Raw genomic sequence first — 19,807 nt, forward strand, 5'->3', positions numbered from 1 at the left:
CTGGACTATCAGCTAGACTGCTCAATTGACGTAACAGTTAGACTGATTCATTTTGAGCGATCAGTTGGGTCTTCAGTTTGCGATGTAAATAGCTCGTGAGTGATCCTAGATGCTGCACACTAAGGTAGATTATTAGTAACACAATTAACAAGTTTTGTTATCATCAAAATTAAGATTGCGAACTTGAAAAGTTCCAATAGATATGAATATTAATATGAACATTATTAAAATTTATTTGCATGTATTATTATTATGATAAATCATAATAGTAAATTTTCTATAATAACTAGACAATAATTACACACAATTTAGCATATAATATTTCATACAAATAATCTCCCAACATGTCCATACTCATGATTTTAAGGACAATATTTCTAAAATCAAGTGTTAGAATTTTCATAAATTAGCAATACAAACATGCCTATAAATAAAAAAATCCAAATATTTGAAAATTCATAATTTGATATTATTCTAGGCTGAAAATTGAGTGTCAAATTTTCCAAGAAAAATTCTCAAATTGAAACCGTAATTTCGAAAACCTAACCTTAGCCCCCAAAAATCGATTGGCAGTCACGCCACCCTCTCAGGCAAAATCATTGGCCATCGACCATTACCCATGGACGGTCGACCATTACCCATGGACGGTCGACCTCTGCTGACCACTCCCGCTCCTTGTCGTCGTGCTATTGACTGAAAAAAAATAGGTTTGAATTCGCGCAGTAGTGGTAGTCGATCGAGATTTTCGTAAATCTGTCCAAATGATGGCGAGTTCTGGTCGGTTGTCATCTTCAACATGTTGAGCACACCGACCTTTTTCCTCCATAGCCGCTGATTGGATGGTCGGAAATCGAGGCATGACACCAGAAAAAAATGGCTCATCTTCGCGGTGTAGAAAGGGTCGTCCCGACGTGGGCTTTCGTTTAGTAATATTATTCGCCGGAGTTAAGTTGATGATTTCACCAATTATAAGGTTAGGGTTTCTTGTCCACCTTATTTAATTTTCGAAAATTACACCAAAAATTGGATTTTTTTGCTCGAAAATTATTTAAAAATTAATGATACAAATTTAAATTGCATCAATATAATTTTCCAAAATTTTTGCCCAATTTAAAATTATAAAAAATATCAAGATGGAACTAAAACATCTCTTATATCACTTGTTAAAAATATTACATAACACTTGACTAAATTCGATCTATATACGAACAACATAATACGTGAAGATCAATATCTGAAAAAATTAAATTTAAAAATGTGATTCAACATCTGCCATTGATGTTGAATTTGAGATTGCAACTAACAAGATCCTACGAACACCGAAAACATATATCTTCTAATTCTTTATGCAATATATTAGATGTTGTATTTTTGAATAACTGTACAGATTTAAAGATCTTGTAGTCACTGTTTATAGATATTTTCTAACCATCATCGAGATAGTTTGAATTGATTGACTTATCTTGACGATATTTATCCGAAATATGATAATCAAATATCAAAATATTTATCATCTGATCGAGATAATATTTTGATTTATCTTCTTTTTAAATATGTGAAATCTCATATATTTACCTTAATAAAATATATGGACCACAATTGAAAACGTCTCTCGTAGCGACATTTAGACATACACATACATTCATAGTTATGCATGTAGATATGATTTTCCTATCCCCTGATTCCCTGGCCCCATTTAGAATGATCTATGGTTCCATCTTAGGAGCCAAAGTCGTGACAGCATCTTCGACTGTGAGAAAAACATTATCATCTCCAACTGTTTTTGCTAAGCCTGATGCATGAAGCTTGAGAAGAACGGACTGTCCGGGATTCACAAGAACAAGCTGGGCATACATAAGTAAACAAGAATACTTGGATTACATGTTAAGTTTTAAATGATCTGGCCGTCGCCTTGATATCATCATTGACTTACATGTATGTCTCTCTTTTGTAGAGTTTTGAACAGATCTTCCATGGAATGAATGCCACTGGTATCTATATCTACTACAGCTGAAAGTTTAGATGGAAGAAGTGTTTGCCTTAAGATAATTTATATGATATGCTGGACTTATTGATTGGAAAAATCGCAAGAACAACGCAGAAAGGTTGTTTCTTACATGACATTTCGATTATCAAGTATTGAATCCTCTGTTGGTTCTTTCCTTGAAGCTTTTCCTCTTCATCTGCTAGCAATTTAATTACCCTGCAAAATAAATCATGACAGATGGTTTTTCTCGCTCGAGCAGCAGATACATGATATTTACTAAAATATACGTATATTTTCGTGAGATTCGAAATCAGTTGTAAGAGGGTAGGAAGGATCTATACCTTTCCTTTATATAATTGGAGTTGGAAAAATAGATGGCAGAATCAACTCTCACAATCAGAACACCAGGAACTTTTGTTGCTTCTGTGTATTGCTCCATATTTCTGTAAACTGTAGTTCTTGGAATTTTACCTAGTACAACAATTCTTGGCCTGGTAACTTGGAGAAATATCTTTGCAAAAGAGATACAAACCTGTTGTATTGACATTAAAAAAATTCCTATGATTGAATGAACTCGAAGAAGAAAAACAAAAAATATACATATATGGAACATTAGCTGTTTGCACCAACCGCTACGAGAAGGCCTATCTCAATTGAGGAGAAAATGACGCCAAGAAATGCTCCCATACAAGCGATAAAATCGAATTTATCAGTCTTCCATATTAAAATCATGGCTTCATAATCTACTAATCCTAAGACAGCGGATATTATGATGGAAGCCAAAATGGCATTTGGGGTGTACTTGAATAATGGAGTGATCACAAGTAGAGTCAGGCACACGACACACGAGATTATGATGTTTGACATAGCCGTTTTGCATCCAGCCATATAATTTATAGCAGAACGCGAGAACGATCCTGTGATTAGTGTTGAATTATAAATATAGTTAGTGTAGGATTTAACATCTTTATTCCAAAAATTATAGCAGAACGCGAGAACGATCCTGTGATTAGTGTTGAATTATAAATATAGTTAGTGTAGGATTTAACATCTTTATTCCAAAAATTATAAGTAATGGTATGCATGATAGAAAGTGTATAAAAAAAACTATAGCTATGGTAATACCTGATATCCTATGCAGAAGATACTGCATATAAACCTAAATATTATTGGCATTGAAAATAAAAATCAATAACATCGAGAAAATGTATCAAAATTTTTAAAAGAAGTATGAAGTTGAACATATTTTAATATTCAATTTTTTTTATCAAATTTTAAAATTGAATGAACCATCTAATTTTACATTTGTAATTAAGAAACTAAAAAGTGTATACCATTTCAAGATTTAAGGTTGAAATCTCCACTCCTAACATAAAACAAGGAGTAAGAAATTATAGAAAATGATTTTTTATTACACGTTGTGGCTCCACAATATCCTTGTGTCCAATGTTCTTTTGACATGCCACATTGCATGTCCGACACTGTGATTGTGTATGTGTATCATAAGGTATTATGAACCAGTGGTTTCTTGTATTTGACTTGCCTGTTGTTATGAAACAAGATGTCATGGAGCCAATGATATTCGTGCAACCTAATGCTACCATTTCTCTATTTCCATCGATGTGATGATCTTTCTTTGCTCCAAAACTTCTGCCAATTGCTACAGCTTCCTGCCATATGTTATTCAAGTTACCATGAGGTCCGGCTCTGACATTCGAATTTAATAGGTGTTTTGTGTCTTTGTGCATATATATTTTTCTTACAGCGAGAGCAACCATCCCTGTCACTGCACCGATTCTGAAACCTGTGGCGACATGGCTGCCGGCGAAATAGATTTGATGCACGGATGAAGGGTTGATGCCTTTTGTAATGTGGTTCACCTTCAGGAAGGATAGAAGGTTGGTGAGTTAGATATTTGCTTGTCTGATTTATATGAAATTTGACGACGTCAAAATACATACAATTTGGACTCCTTTCCTTTCTGCATGGGTGATGTAAACAAAGAAAGTCGAAATGACAACTGAAATCAATGGAGATATGGCAGCTATCATAAATAATTTCTTGTTCTTTTTACCCTGAGCCAAGAAAATTTTGTTGGGAATTAATATTATGATAAAATCGAGAGAACTCTAGAAATATAGAAGTTAAATGAAGAAAATTATGTATACTAGGAACAATTTATTGGGGAACATACCATATACTTGGCAAGTAGTAGGAAAACCAAGAACGTGACTCCTATTACGATTGTCTCCCAGTTCCACTACAGTACAAATTGAAACATGTAGCTTCATAACATCACAGACACTTGAAAGTTCAGGCCAACGACAGATGTCGATTCGCGATTTTAGAGGCAGACTTGTATGATTTTGAAATTATTTGGACATGGGATTGTGGTAAATGTGGTGATGTGTGAAAAATCTAATCTCACCCCATGATGCACATTGCTCCACACAGATTTCATCACGGGAATTATGCCAGTTTTCTTAGTGAAATTCTGCATTCCTAGTAAACCTCTAAGCTGCTGAAGGGTAATGGTAATGGCTGCTCCTGCCTTGAACCCGACAACGCCAGCATAAGATAGGAAGTCAATCAAGAAACCCAACCTGAAACAGAACCATTTACAAGAGTTGATAAAAACTTGAAGTTTTTAGAGATGTTAATGTTACAAGAACGATACCGGAAGCAACCGAGTGCAAATTGAGTGGTTCCGGCGAAGAATGTCGCAGTAAACGCAAGACGTTGGTACTCTACTTTTTGGAGTTCGGGGTCAAATTCCTTCTGAAGCAATGTTCCCAGTAAGAGAGACACCACTGCCACGGGGCCGATTGCGATATATCTCAAGCTCCCCATTAAGGCATATATCAAGGGTGGAACAAAACTACTATCTGCACAATTTGATGGAAAGTATTGAGAAGAGTTTCTCGAGTAAAGCTCATTTGCATGTCAAAAGGAGTGGAGACATCATGAAAATACGGTGGAGCAACTTACACAGCCCATATTGTGGATCCAAGTTGGCAAGTTTTGAGTATGCAATGTCCTACATAGTGAAGATGAGACATGTTAGGAATTAAGACCAAGGATTCTAGTCAGCGGCGACACGTTTCGAGCATGCAAAATACCTGAGGTATGCAGAGACTTGCAATGGTGAGTCCTGCAATGAGATCAGCTCTGAACATGGAAAGATCATACCTTCTTCCCCAGTCGAGAATCGGGAAAACAGCTTGAATCCCGAGTAAAAGTTTTCTTGCTATTGGTTGGTCCTTGAAAGATCTTAGGGGATCATCATGGAATAAGGTCTCTTTGAAGGTGAATTTGATTTCATTAAACAGATTCTGCTTAGGAGGCACTCCCACCTTGTGAACATAAGGCAAGCTATCAGCATGACCACTCGAAGAAACGGCGCTGGAAATATCCGCCTCGTCTGCAATACGATTGGCACTCATTATTCCTGGAAAAACAGAAAATCAACCAGGAAAAGCAGAAAAGATGACGAAAATGATGTACATTTTGATGATTTTCAGTAATTTATAAGTCGGGTCACTGTTGATCTAGTCAGATCCTGACCCTTAATTCTAACATCGAATTTTTCTTTATTGGTATAAGAATGCCTAAAAACCAAAGTATAATCAGAAAATATCCTCATCAAATCGTGTCCTGTTTCCTAGGAACAAGTGGATGTACCCATACCATTTGGACAACATTTAGAAATCACCTGAAAAGGACTATAATAGAACAACAAATGACTTCTGAATTGTAGTCATGTTTTTATGTGGATAATAAACAATATCTAATTTATATAAATAAAGTACATAAAAATGTAACTTTTACTTGAAGAAAGCGAAATAATTTTGTGAGCGCTTTTATATATATATGTGTGTGTTTTTTTTTTTTTAATTTTTTAACTAAATTGCTCTCATACATTATATTTGTCTTTTGGTATGCATTATGTTATGATTATTTGTCATTTACCTATTCAATTTTACTTTTCTTTCTTTTTTTTATTTGGTTGAATGGTTTAATTCCAGGGTTAAATCTCAAGGGTTCAACTTGGTGTCGTCATTCTATTTGACAGCATCCACAAATTTGAAATTTAATTTGAAAATCATATTTTGATCCCGAATGTTTTCGGGATTTCGCTAATAACCAACGAATGACGATGACATTTCGTTGTATAGATCCTATTTAAATGGAAATATGATTAGTAAATCCACTAACATGTATTGTTTTTACTGTTATATCGTATTTTGTGAAATTTTTTATTTTTCAGATATTTAACTTCGAATTTTCTTTTTTCTTCGTTTTTGGTTGGATGATTTAATTGCATAATTACATCTCGAGTATCGAAGTTCAATCTTCTTATTATACATGTTGCTTTGGAGACAAACAATTCGGCTCCTTGGCTTCTTACAATAGTTTATGGAAGCCCTAATCCCACTCTTCGAAAGAGATTTTGGCAAAATCTCACCAAGGGAAACCTTAACATACAAGGGCCATGGCTATCTATTGGTGACTACAATTCTGTGTGTTACGAGCACGAAACTAGTACAACCGAAGGTGCAACCCAACATAGATGTCCTGGATTCAACTACGTGCTTTTCAATCAAGGCCTTGTATGTAGAACCCGTAAATTAGACTACGTATAAGTCATGCATAATTCTAGTATTTTAAATTAAAATGATTTTATTGCATGAGTATTTAAATGATTTTCTTTAAAGTTAATTATTTTATGCAGTAGTTTAAATTTTTATCTTTCAGTTAATTCAGTGAGGCCGGACTGGAGTTGGAGTTTTGAGATAGAATTTAAGAATTAAGAAATCATTCCCAGAGTTTATTTTAGCTAGCTAATAAGTTGATTTAAGTTAAAATTGTTTAAGGAATTATTTAAGTAACTTGAGGTAAGTAGGAAATAAGTTCAATTAGATTCCATAATTAAGGTGTTAATTCCTTAAATTATTTAAAGGATAGGTAAGGCTCTTAAGGTTTAAAAATTTATTAACTAAACAATATTTCTCCTCCATTTAATTGTTCAATTTTCGGCCACCCCTTAGTTGAGTAAAAAATTCTTTGACAACTCACCTTTGACCCTTTCTTTATTATTTCTTGGCATGATAATCCTTTCATTTATTAACCACCATTTATTTAATATAAGATCATTATCTTAGCCTTGTGAGGACATGTAGAATCGGTCACACCCTATCCATTTCCCTCTCCAACAAAGCATTTTGATATCAAACAAATTCAAATTTCAAAAAGAGGTAGACTTGGTCTTGCCATCCCTCTTATATTGCAACCCCTTCCCCTCACTCTCCTAACCACCATTTCCCCTCCCCCATCACCGAAATTGAGAGCATTTCAGAGTTTTAAATCGTGAGCCTCATAGCTAATAACAAGAGGAAAATTCGAGTAGCAAGCAAGTAAGAAAACGCTTCGTCTCCTCCGCGTCGCGTCGTTGCGTTTCGTTCGTTTTCTTTTCAAAACGAAACCAGGCATGTATATGTTTTTCTTTGCTCTTCAATCAAGTCGTATTATGATTTTTAAACACTACATGATCATGATCTTTCAACCAAAACCGAAATACATGACAAAACATTTCGAAATCCAAGATGCAGATTTTCGGCCCTTCATTGTGCTACTCACGGTTCACTTGTTTTTGGTGTTTCAGGTGGATGGCTCATGTCCAGGCTCCCTAAGCTGCATTTAGACATGTACTAGAACATGTTAGGAACACATTTGTCCATTGGTTCTAGCCCCATACCCACTGGAATCCAGAAATGACAGCAACTTCCCCATGAGTGTCATATTGTGTTCGATTTTCTGTCATGTTGCTGTCAAGGGGAAGTGTCTGATCTTGGCTGCCCTAGGGGCCTATAGCCATGGTTAGAACATCTCCCTAGCATGTCTAAGACGTGACCAAGTCGCCCTTTTGAGGCTTGGTCCATGGTTGCATCGGTTTTTAAATCAAAACACAAGAACAGCCCCTTCCCCTTTCGGCCCTTCTCATTTTACAGCAAGTGTGTTTCGGGTTTTGTGAAATGGTGTGGATCTTGGTTGGCCTATGGCCCTTAGCCACGGTTCACACCCTACCTCTGGATGTATAGATCATTCCATGGTCAACCAAATGGCCACTGGAATGGTCCATGACAGCAAGAACCACGGCAACATCCCAGGCGCAGAATTAGTGCTCGGTTGGGACGTATGGTTTGGTTTCTGGTGTGATTCGAATTGTTGCTGGCCTAGGGCCCTTAGCCATGGTTCAAATCATTCCTTAGGATGTTGGTAAGAGGTTCTGGTCGGTGGTTCAAGCCCCAATGGCCATTAGCCTTGCAAACGACGCAAGGAAACCAAAGCACAGCTGCTATATTTTTGTGACAGCAACTTGCTGCTTCGGTTCAGTGGCTCGTTTGAGTTCTTGGTTGGCTTTTAGCCTATGGCCTTAGACTGGACAGTGCCTCATCGAGTTGGGAAGGTCATGTTTTTGGCCGTTTGTGAATTGGACCATTTTTGAGGGCGTACCAAAAATTACGGTGCGATGTGCCAAATTGACTCTCAAAAGAGCGTTTCATGTTTTGGCCTCCATTCACCAAAATTTCGGCCCTTATCATTTTTGGAGCATTACTTCATCATATTAAGTGTATTTTAATCATGACTAAATGAGGGTTTGGTGTTGGTTCGAGTTGGCACGGAGTCATGATTAAATATGAGGTCGTTGGGTGTAATTGTCTCGTTTTTGGATTCAACTACAAAGTTTGGTCAAGAAAATCATTTGCATATTTTTCATGATAAATTTAGGTCGCAACGAGCCTGGGAACGATCCAATCCATGTGGTAAAATAATACGGGATATTTAATTATACCATTTAATTATATTACGTGCATAAAAATATAAAATATCCATTTTTGAGATTTATGCGATATTGCTTGTGGCCATTTCACTATCATGGGAGCATTGTATTATCCGGTCGCCAGTTACCGGTCAGTTCAGTTCAGTTCCACCCGTATACTGTGGCATTAGTCTGATCAGACGTTCATTATTTCACCCGGTCGCCAGTTACCGGTCAGTTCAGTTCAGTTCAGTGTAGGGGCCACTTGCGTAGACCATAATCTCAACAGAAAATTTATGCTATTTTATTACAGGGCTCCAAGGAGCAAACATTTTCACTGTGATTTTCAGTTCAGTTATGCACGTATTATAATCGCTCATGACAAGTTATTTTCACATTATGCCTCATGACATGATATTTTTACTCCCATGCAATTTTACTATATTATTTACTCGTTATTTACGATATATGCATGCTGAGTCTTTAGGCTCACTAGACTTGATTGTTGTAGGTGCTGATGATGTCGGGGCCAAGGGCGGGGACCAGTGAGCTAGCTTGGGTCGGCAGTAGTGGAACCCGAGGACCTCATTTACAGCACTTGCCATTTTTTTTTTATGCTCAAACATTTTTTTTTATCAGTTGTTGGATTACTTTACTTGTTATTTTGTGAGTAATAATTTCTTCCGCTGCTATTTTTATACATTAAACTTGATTTATCAGTTTATTTTGTGAATGAGGCATCTTAATTATTTTAAAAAGAAAATTTTAAATTTTTTCGCAAATTTTCAAACATGAATTTTCGGGCCATTATATTATAGATATTGGTTTTTCCGGATCCAGATTCACTTGGGTAAGAGGTCTTAGTAGCGCAACCTTCAAAGAAGCCCGTCTGGATAGGGGAGTGTGTACGATAGAATGAGCGAGCTATTCCCAGAAGCGAGGGTGACCCACCTACCCATCATACAATCAGATCATGCTCCATTGCTCGTTAGACTTGCTGGAAACTCAAACTACAAATACAAAGTCCCCTTTCGTTTCCAGGCAGCCTAGCTCACCCACGAAGATTTTCACAAAGTAGTTCGAAATGAATGGCATGACCAACATACGCTCAGTGATAATGTTTCAAAAATGGCCAATATACTATCCAGTTGGAACTTCTCAACATTTGAAAATATCCACCATCGAAAGTGGAAGTTAGTGGCAAGAATAGAGGGCGCGACGTAGTCTTTTTAAACTTGAAGCTAAATTGCGAAGAGAATTAGATAAAGTCCTAGAACATGAAGAACTCTTGTGGTTTCAAAAATCTAGGGAGGAGTGGACTGTGGATAGTCTCCGGTGATGGAAACACCAAATTCTACCATGCTTCTACCATGGTCAAAAGAAGTAGAAGTAGAAGTAAGATCGAAGCCCTCAAGAATGATAATGAAACTTGGATAACAAATATGGACCAACTTAAAGACAAAATCAGAGATTTCTACTCCTCTCTGTACACCTCAGACCAGACCTGTGCATCCTCCCCGGTGGGAAGATGTTGTTTCCCACCACTGACAGAACCTCATTCTCTCGCTTTACATACACCTTTTTCACAAGACGAGGTTAAGCGTGCTCTCTTTGACATGTCTCCTTTCAAAGCTCCCAGACCAGATGGCATTCCTGGCGGATTCTATCAGAAAATGTGGCACATCGTTGGTAAATCTATATGCGATTTTGCTCATAATTTCTTTGAATCAGGGGAAATTCCGTTGGGAACAAATGATACTTTCCTCACATTGGTCCCGAAAGTCCCAAACCCGGAATTCGTAACCCAATTTTTACAAATTAGCCTCTGCAATGTGTGCTATAAAATCCTCACCAAAACCATGACCAATCGGCTAAAGACTGTTATGCCTGATCTCATTGGGCCATACCAGAGCAGCTTCGTCCAAGGTCGCCAGATTTCAGACAATATCATTGTGTATCAAGAGGTGCTCCACTCCATGAGGAAAAAATCTGGTGCTAAAGGGTATATGGCCATAAAAATTGACTTAGAGAAAGCCTTTGATAGACTTTCATGGGTCTTTATACGGGAAACACTTACTGACGTGGGTCTCAACATGCAATGGATCAGAAACATCATGAATTGCATCACAACTCCCAGGCTGTCTATCTTGTGGAATGGGGAAAAAATGGACTGGATCAAACCTCACAGAGGAATTAGAAAAGGGGACTCAATATCTCCATATATCTTTGTTCTTTGTATTGAGCGTCTTAGCCACATTATTTGCCAGGCCGTGAACAATGGATCCTCGAAAGCCATCCGGCTATCTAGAAATGATCCTCTCATATCACACTTGCTCTTTTCTAATGATATGGTTCTTTTTGCTGAAGTTTCAACCGACCAGCTGCACATTATCATGGATTGCTTGAACAAATTCTAATTAAGCTTTGGCCAAAGTGTTAATTTCCAAAAACCTCATATCTTCATTTCTAGAAATGTGAGTGCTACAGTGGCGAATGGCTTGTCCTCTATTTCAGGGATCCCACTAACGACAAAACTAGGCAGATATCTAGGAGTGTCATCTATACACAGAAGAGTCACCAACAACCTGTTCAAGAAAGTGCTAGACATAGTCAAATCGAGGCTTGAGGGATGGAAAACCAAGTACTTGAGCTTTGCAGGACGAAAAGTATTAGTTCAATCGGTACTCAATGCAATCCCACTTTACTCTATGCAGACAAACCTATTACCCATAGGAATATGCTCCAAAATTGAGAAAATCATCCGGAATTTTATATGGGGAGGGAAGATTGGGGAACGAAAATGCCACCTGGTTAAATGGGATGTAGTATCTTCCCCCAAATCTATATGTGGGCTAGGCATTAAAAGAAAGTATCATATGAACCAATCTTTATTGACAAAGCTTGGTTGGAGACTAATGATAGAAAAAGATGGCCTCTGGACACAAGTACTGAAAGGAAAATACACATGCATGAACACTGACAGTAGGAGCTTCATATCTAGACACGGTTCATCTAAGGTGTGGCAAGGTATTTCCAAGATCATGCAGTACGTGGAAAAAAGGGACAAAATTTTTAGCACGCAATGGGGCATCTACTTACTTTTGGACAGACAAATGGATAGAAAATGCTCCACTGTGCACATTGTTACTCAAGAGCATTGATCAAGTTGACATTCAAAAAAAAGTTCACGATTATTGGATCAAAGGTGAAGGTTGGGATTGGGGGGCTGTATCCGGGTTACTACCAACCGATGTGGAAAATACATTGGCGACCTATATTCTAAGTGAAGATCAGGCCATATAGGACATCAGATGATGGGGAAACACAAGCACGTGTAAATTCTCTGTTAGCTCGGCCTATGAGCTAATACTGAATTTGTATGAACAGGAAAGGGACAACTCTTGAAGAACCATTTGGAAGCTGGAGGTTCCTTATCGAATAAGAGACTTTATTTGGTTAGTAAGACATGGGAAGATTATGAGTAACACCGAAAGACTGAAATGAGGCTTCACCACTAACGGATCATGTGCTTTATATCACTATGAATTGGAAGACGTTGATCACTTCTTCCGAAAATGCGAAGAAGCTAAGAAAATTTGGCGCAGACTTATGCCTACTAAGGCGTTCAAAACTTCTCTCAATCCATCCTTTGATGCATGGCTTATGAGAAACTTAGGACATAAATCGAAGACCTCCAAAAATCTGGATTGAAATATACTCTTTGCCATTACGCTTTGGTGTATTTGGCGTTGGCGAAACAACTTTGTCTTCAACGACAAGAAATTGGACGTGGATCTCAAAGAGCAGCGGATCAAAGATCATCTATTTCAAATTAAATCTGCCTTTGCTTCAAAGAATGTTATGCCAAGCTACAATACGGGTCACACCAATTGTATCATCCGATGGAGCCCTCAACCTACAGGATGGACTTCACTGGACGTAGATAGTAGCTGTAAGCAGAAGGCTCGTAAAGCAGGTGGAGGAGGTATACTGCGGTTCGATCTCAGCGATTGGATAATGGGATTCATGTACAACACTGGCTGGTGCTCAATTGAGGAGGCAGAGCTCTGGGCAGTCTGCAAGGGGCTCGAGCTAGCCTGGAACTCAGGAAACAAGAAGATCTCTCTTGGGATCGATTCAGAGATAGTAGTGAAGTGGCTCAAAAAAGAAGAAACGCCAAGTTCATCCTTAGTTAACTTGATCACTACTTGTCTCGGCCTCATTGCCAGGAATTGGAAAGTAAGAGTCAACCACATCTACAGAGAACAAAATAAGGCTGCCGACTTTCTAGTTTCGGAAGCATTGAAATAAAAAAGGGGTTACAAAACCATATGGAATCCCCCCACAGGTTTACAAGACATCGACGAAGACAAGATGAGAATTGGCTCTTGTAGAAGAGTAATATTATGTTAGATATTCATTGTGGGTGTCCCCCCTCCCTTGTAACAAAAAAAATGTATATATAAAGCTACTAGTATACATAAAAGGAATAGAGGTTTATCTTTGAACAAAGTAGTTAAATGCATATTTTATTTCTTAAGAAAAATTGAAGCGCAATCTCCAAAATATTTAATTTTTGATGTGATCTCTAAATTCCATAGTTCCAATTTTTTTAGTTTTGGAAACTTTTTAACAAATTTCATTAAATTGATATCTAAAATAATTATATATTTCAACTCTACAGAGAAATCTTTGATCCCATTTTCTTCTTTTTGAGGGGTGAAAATAAACATAACCATATTTTTTGTTGCAATATATAAGTAAGTAGACAAGGTTACTTTTACTTACACGTGAGTTAAAGAATTTGAAATCATATTAAATTCGAATAAGATTGAAAATGATTTCGAAATCATATTGGATACACTTCAATTCACAACTTAAACAAATAATATTTCACTTTTGAAAAATGGATTTAGTGGTTTGTACAAGAGAATAAGGAATAATCCCCTCAATTTTGATTTTGTTAGTCGATGTTATAACTTTTACGGGGGTATATGATTTTCATTTTGTGAGTTGTCGTATATAAAATGTAAGACAACCAGTCTAAAAAGATTTCTTCACATATACTTGGCTAAAAAGATTACGCAAGATTCTTTCAAATTCAAAATTTTGCCAAAAACGGTGTTACCATTTGGGACGTTTTTGGCCAACAATGTTAAAATAATCTTAAAACACTAACAAAAGATAGTATGTCTGGTTTCAAAGTGATGTCTGAGTTGGTGAGCATTTAGTCAATGATCGTGAGTTCGATTTTTTCAACCAATACCATTTGGCACGATTCTATCTCACAGAGCTTACCTAGTATGATTTACCTCAATTACATTGTTTTCAGACAATGTATTAGCTCGGAAGTTAACCTAATGCACATCAGAAGATAGTAACGGTAGGTTCTCAAATCATAAAAAATTATAGTCTGCGTAGATGCACGTATTAACCCAAATTTCCCTTTAATTTGGTATTTCCTTGATCGCGATAATTACAATTTTTATTCCTATTTTCTTTTATATTTATATTTGTCCCTTTTATGTGATGGGGACAAAAATATAGTTATTTTTTACTAAAAAAAATATAGTTATTTTTAGAAATAAGGAAAAAATTGAGTATACAGATTATATATGTTTGATCAAATAATTGGTCAGGTGACTTTTTCAAAGAGCAACTTGTCTTTTTTCCACGTTTAGTTTTCTGCCGTGCTGTGCCGGTTGAAATTTTAAAAAGAATCAAAGACAAAAAACAACTTGTTTAAATATATCAAATATATTAAAATAACTTTCCTTTATATACTATATTTCTGTTAAGAAAGCATATATCCAACACAGTAAGACAAATTGAAATTATGCATGAATATTTTAATGTTATTTTGGTATATTATAATATAACCTCACTTGGTTAATGTGACGTGATGATAAATTATGCATAATATGCATATTTCATATAATAAATTGAAAATTATTAATAATATAAATTTTTTATTTTGATGAAAATGAATATTAGAATTGATGTAGCTAATTAAATGTGTTACCTGAATCAGGAAGATTAAGACAAATACTAGAATGTTGGATTAAGGTGCGCGGTTGACACTACTATGAATCCAACGAGGGATGTAGTGGATCGTAACATTCGACACAAACAAAGTATCATAGACATCGGATTTTTCCGACGTTCAAGCTAGCGCCTGCCCAAAATAAGAGAGCATTTTAATGAGGGAACGAGAGTCTATCGACTATCCTGCAATGAAACCACTTTGAATTATTTATATAGTGTTTTTATGGTTTATGGGCTTGGGCCTTTTATGGACCTAGTTTAAACAAAATAATAGAAATTGGGTACAAAATTAATTTAGTTTATACCCATCAAGAATTATTTTAACTCTTATTATTATAAAACCCTGTCAAATGTGGGACGAAATAAAGGATGTCATAATGTATATTTGTTTCAACATGAAAACTAATATTTTGTTTGTTGGGTTAAGCATACTTGAATGAGAAAAATATTGACATGAGTAACCTACTAGAAAGCCATTGTAGTAGATTGTGTCAAGCTGTTAATGTTGCTGCATTATCTAATTGTCTGCGTGAAACGTAAAAAGAGATAGATACCCCATCTTGATGGATATACAAGTCTAATATTATCCGGTGGTGATAGCACTATAGTAGCAAGGTGAGATAAGATTGATCTTTAAGTGATATGAGACAACACAAGCGGTAAGACACGCTTTTCTTCAAACTCATGGTCTAATAGGTCGAAGCATTGACACCCAAATTGGTGGTGCTAACTCCTCATGTCGACCTATTACTTAGTATGATGTTCTGCATTGCTGCAGTATAAGAAAATAAAGTTGTGTCTCCGCATTCCCGATAGTCAATAATTGTATCAATATTTTAGGTTTTTAACTCTTTTTCTTTAAATTTTTTAGTATTTCAATAACAGCCCATCAATAACTATAATTTTATTATTATTATTATTATTATTATTATTATTATTATATCTGTGTTTTCTAAATTTAAGTGAAAAATATTAGATTATATTTCAATAATTATATTTTTTTTAGAATGAAATCTAATTTTTTTTTACATGTATTACTGAATTTAGATGGAGAAAAAGGTAAAAAAAAAATGGCACTTTAGGATTTTTAATTATGCAATACGATATTGTAAAAAATTTAGTGAAACGGCTATTTTAAAAAATTAGATAACTTTAAACGGGCAAAATCGTCCAATAAGGGTTACGTTGCTGGTATTAGGATTTTTACTCCTTATGTTACGCCTTTTTTGTTGGTCGAGTTTGACTATTTTAACTGCACTGTTTTAAGTTGATAAACATTTACGATATTTTTAAGTGACATATTTTTCAGTAGGGTTGCATGCATGCAAAAATGTTCAAGTGCATATTTCGAAAAATGTTAGCTTTAAAATATATATATATTTTTTCGCATTTTAAGTTAGTAAAAGTTTCATTTTGAGTCTGCAAGTTTTAACTACAATCTCAAAGCGTGTATTTTCATCAATGAAGATTGTCAAGATGTGATTATAGAATAAGATAAAAGATTATTTTTGGGAAGTTCGTTGTTGATGTGCATCGAAAAAGAGATTGTTCAAACTTTCAGTTCCAACTCAATCATCGATGAGTTTGAAATCATGAGAAAACGTCGAGTACAAATTAAAATGGATAAACATAATAAATTAGTATCGAATTTTAGTCTTAATCTTGTAGAATTTCATTTTTAATCTTCTATATTATCGAATTTCAGTCTTAGTCTTGTCTATTTCAATCTTTGGTAATTTTAACCAATTTTTTATTGAAAGTCCTGAGGTTTCACTACACACGTAAGCGTTACATGAGCTCTGCATTTGTGTCAGATCGAAGAAAGGATTAAAATTAACCAAAAAAAAAAAAGATAACAGACTAAATTTGAAATTTTTTTTAAAAAAAAAAACCAAAATTGTAAAGATATGAAGATGTAAGACCAAAATATAATTTCATTAAATAATTTTTCTTGTTAGTTATATTAACTAATATGATGTTAGGTGAGATTTTTAATGAGGTGGGGTCCATGCTGAATTAAAAATTCAGAAAATCATATCCCACATCGGAAAACTTATAAAACTGATTAAAAGAATTAGTTATAAATATAGCTCAATTCCTTCAGTTATTGTATCCCAAAATCAAAAGATTTTCATCTTTGATAAAAAGAGAGTGCATAGAAAAAAAGAGTGTATTTTTTTCTTGAGTGCGAGAATTCTCTTGTGTGAGTCAGAGAAATTATTTTCTCGGTATACTCGGGTTTGGGAGTGTGAGAAATATTGAGTGTATTGGTATATACACTTGTTGTAATATTTTTTCCGGTTATAAAAGTTGCAGTGCTCCGTGGACGTAGCCTATATTGGGTGAACCACGTAAATCTTTGTGTCCTTGTTGGTTATCTTATTCCGCAATTTTTTGGGTACTATATTATCATTGTGATTGGCATCGCTTCGGGGTAATTCCCCAACAACTGGTATCAGAGCCTTATTGTGAAAATTCTTAAGAATTCTGAGTATGCTCTGTGGTTGCAGCTTTGTCTGATCTTCCACATCAGAAAAGATTTTTTAAATTTTTTGCTAAGGCTAGAGAAGTGATGGCCGGAGATGATGGATCGGGACCGGGAATCAACAAGTTCGACGGAACAGATTTTTCGTTCTGGCGGTTACAGATAAGAGATTATATGTACAGTAAGAAGTTGCATCAACCTCTATCAGAAAAGAAACCGGAAAAGATGGAGGATGATGATTGGGAGCTCCTTGACCGACAGATGTTAGGTGTGATACGACTGACCCTAACAAAGAATGTGGCACATAACGTGGCGGAGGCTCAAACCACAGAAGAGATGATGTCCATTTTAACGGACATGTACGAGAAGTCATCGGCAAACAACAAAGTGCATCTCATGAAAAAGTTATTCAACTTGAAAATGGGAGAAGGTGCTTCGGTGGCTAAACACATCAATGAGTTCAACACGATTGTTTCTCAGCTAACATCGGTTGAAATTAATTTTGATGATGAGATTCGTGCACTTATTCTTTTGGTGTCTTTACCAAATGTTTGGGAACCAATGCGGGCAGCGGTTAGCAACTTTGTTGGAAAAAGAAAGCTACAATTCAATGATGTCAGAGATCAAATTCTTGCTGAATAAGTTCGCAAGATGGATTCCGGTGAAGGAACATCATCGAGATCCGCACTAAATCTCGAGAACAGAGGAAGAGGCAGGAGTGGCGAAAAGAGTTCTAACCGATGGCGCGGTAGATCCAAATCAAGAAATGAAAAAGACAAAAACATCCTTGAAAAGAATATGAAGTGCTGGAGTTGTGGTGAGACTAGTCACATGAAAAAGAACTGCAGATCAATGAAGAATAATGCCAATGCTGTCACTGAGGAAGTACATGATGCTCTGCTATTATCCATGGAAAGCCCTGTTGATTCTTGGGTTATAGACTCGGGAGCTTCGTTTCATACCACTGGTGACCGCGATGTATTTGATAATTACATCGCTGGCGATTACGGAAAAGTTTTCCTGGCTGATGGAAAACCCTTGGAAATTGTTGGTATGGGTGATGTACGGATGAAGATGTCAAATGGATCTGTCTGGAAAATCAACAAAGTCAGGCATGTATCAAAATTGACACGCAATCTGATCTCGGTGGGACAGCTCGATGATGAAGGCCACAATGTGACCTTCGGTGATGGTTCCTGGAAAGTGAACAAAGGAGCCATGATTGTTGCTCGAGGAAAGAAAACTGGAACATTGTATATGACTTCCCGTTGCAGAGACACATTAGCATCTGTGGATGCTGGAGCCAATTCAAGTCTATGGCATTATAGACTTGGAAATATGAGTGAGAAGGGAATGAAGATGTTGGTGTCAAAAGGAAAGCTACCAGGATTAAAGGAAGATCATTCGGAGCAGTGATGTAATCTTTAATGAGAAACTTTTGTACAAGGATGTAATGCCCGAGAATTTGATTACTGTAATCTGATATGATTGATTTTGAACTGATATGATTATAGACGGGCTATTCCGATACCAGATTGGCCAAAGCATATGAAGGGTGCATATTTTGTACAGAACTGTTGGCGCCCGAGCGGTAGAAAAGGGCCGCCCGAGCGCCAATGCATCACAAGAATGGATTTTGGACTGAGAGTCTGGCACCCGAGCGGTAGTTTTTTACAACACGAGCGCCAGTGCATAACAAGTTAAGTGTTCAGGCAGAAGGTGCGGCGCCCGGGCGGTAGTTTGTGACCCCCCGAGCGCCAATGTACAATCCGAAAGAGCTTGGGCAGAACATTCCGCGCCCGGGCGGTAATTCTCGATCGCCGAGCGCCGATTGAGATGAAAGAAGAATGAGACACGTTTCTTTACATGCAAGTTGAGATATATATATTGTAACGCCCCAGATTCGACGACTGTCCTCACTGTACCAAGACGAGTCTTTCCAGCGTGCTTATGTCCTCACTCACACGCACCCTAGGAAACTTCTCAGGAGGTCACCCATCCCAAAATTGCCCCAAGTCAAGCACGCTTAACTTTTGGAGTTTTTATGTGATGAGCCACCGAAAAGAAGATGCACCTTCGTGATATGAGTAGTACAAATCAAATCTTTTAAGCCCTCTTCAACTGTGCAGTCCATTACATTGAACAGTCTCGGAATCTCTCTCATTCCGGTGTGGGATCAGTTCATTCATGTTCTCTCCACCTAGAAGCCTGCCAGGAGCCGCTCATTGTCTGTGCAACTGATGGCACCGGCGATCACCCCCCGCCCTCTTCGACCCCGGGCCTCACATGCCCACCAGCTTCCGCTTGGTTCGTCCCCGAACCATACCGTACTAAGAGAGGTCGGCTCTGATACCAACTGTAACGCCCCAGATTCGACGACTGTCCTCACTGTACCAAGACGAGTCTTTCCAGCGTGCTTATGTCCTCACTCACACGCACCCTAGGAAACTTCCCAGGAGGTCACCTATCC

At 36.8% G+C, this 19,807-nt stretch overlaps 2 protein-coding genes and 1 long non-coding RNA gene across 3 annotated transcripts; 1 reads left to right on the forward strand and 2 right to left on the reverse strand.

Moving 5' to 3' along the window:
- Positions 1–467: 467 nt before the first annotated feature.
- On the forward strand, positions 468–4,577 carry LOC142544011 (uncharacterized). Its single transcript, XR_012819984.1, has 4 exons — positions 468–973; positions 1,724–2,105; positions 3,753–3,885; positions 4,442–4,577. It is a non-coding gene; the product is annotated as an uncharacterized LOC142544011 (long non-coding RNA).
- Positions 2,100–3,140, reverse strand: LOC142520862 (high affinity sulfate transporter 1-like). The gene is made up of 3 exons (XM_075624015.1): positions 3,136–3,140; positions 2,618–2,990; positions 2,100–2,519 (listed from the first exon to the last, which is right to left on the reverse strand). Exons 1-3 carry the CDS (start codon positions 3,138–3,140, stop codon positions 2,298–2,300), a joined length of 600 nt encoding a protein of 199 aa, XP_075480130.1. The 3' UTR covers positions 2,100–2,297.
- On the reverse strand, positions 3,333–4,944 carry LOC142543995 (sulfate transporter 1.3-like). Its single transcript, XM_075651167.1, has 6 exons — positions 4,665–4,944; positions 4,416–4,590; positions 4,182–4,247; positions 3,949–4,062; positions 3,751–3,867; positions 3,333–3,657 (listed from the first exon to the last, which is right to left on the reverse strand). The coding sequence occupies exons 1-6, from the start codon at positions 4,835–4,837 to the stop codon at positions 3,379–3,381; spliced, it is 924 nt and encodes a 307-aa protein (XP_075507282.1). The 5' UTR covers positions 4,838–4,944; the 3' UTR covers positions 3,333–3,378.
- Between the last annotated feature and the right edge of the window lie 14,863 nt (positions 4,945–19,807).

The sequence above is a fragment of the Primulina tabacum genome, chromosome 1 (genome assembly GCF_025594145.1).
Source record: "Primulina tabacum isolate GXHZ01 chromosome 1, ASM2559414v2, whole genome shotgun sequence".
Classification (NCBI taxonomy): domain Eukaryota; kingdom Viridiplantae; phylum Streptophyta; class Magnoliopsida; order Lamiales; family Gesneriaceae; genus Primulina; species Primulina tabacum.

Coding starts and splice junctions, on each gene's coding strand:
- LOC142520862 (XM_075624015.1), bottom strand. Junction 2,520..2,617: donor AGATAGGCCTTCTCGTAGCG/GTTGGTGCAAAC, acceptor TCAATACAACAG/GTTTGTATCTCTTTTGCAAA.
- LOC142543995 (XM_075651167.1), bottom strand. CDS start 4,837: ATGGGGAGCTTGAGATATATCGCAATCGGCCCCGTGGCAGTGGTGTCT. Junction 3,868..3,948: donor AAAGGAAAGGAGTCCAAATT/GTATGTATTTTG, acceptor TCCTTCCTGAAG/GTGAACCACATTACAAAAGG. Junction 3,658..3,750: donor CAGGGATGGTTGCTCTCGCT/GTAAGAAAAATA, acceptor AACATATGGCAG/GAAGCTGTAGCAATTGGCAG.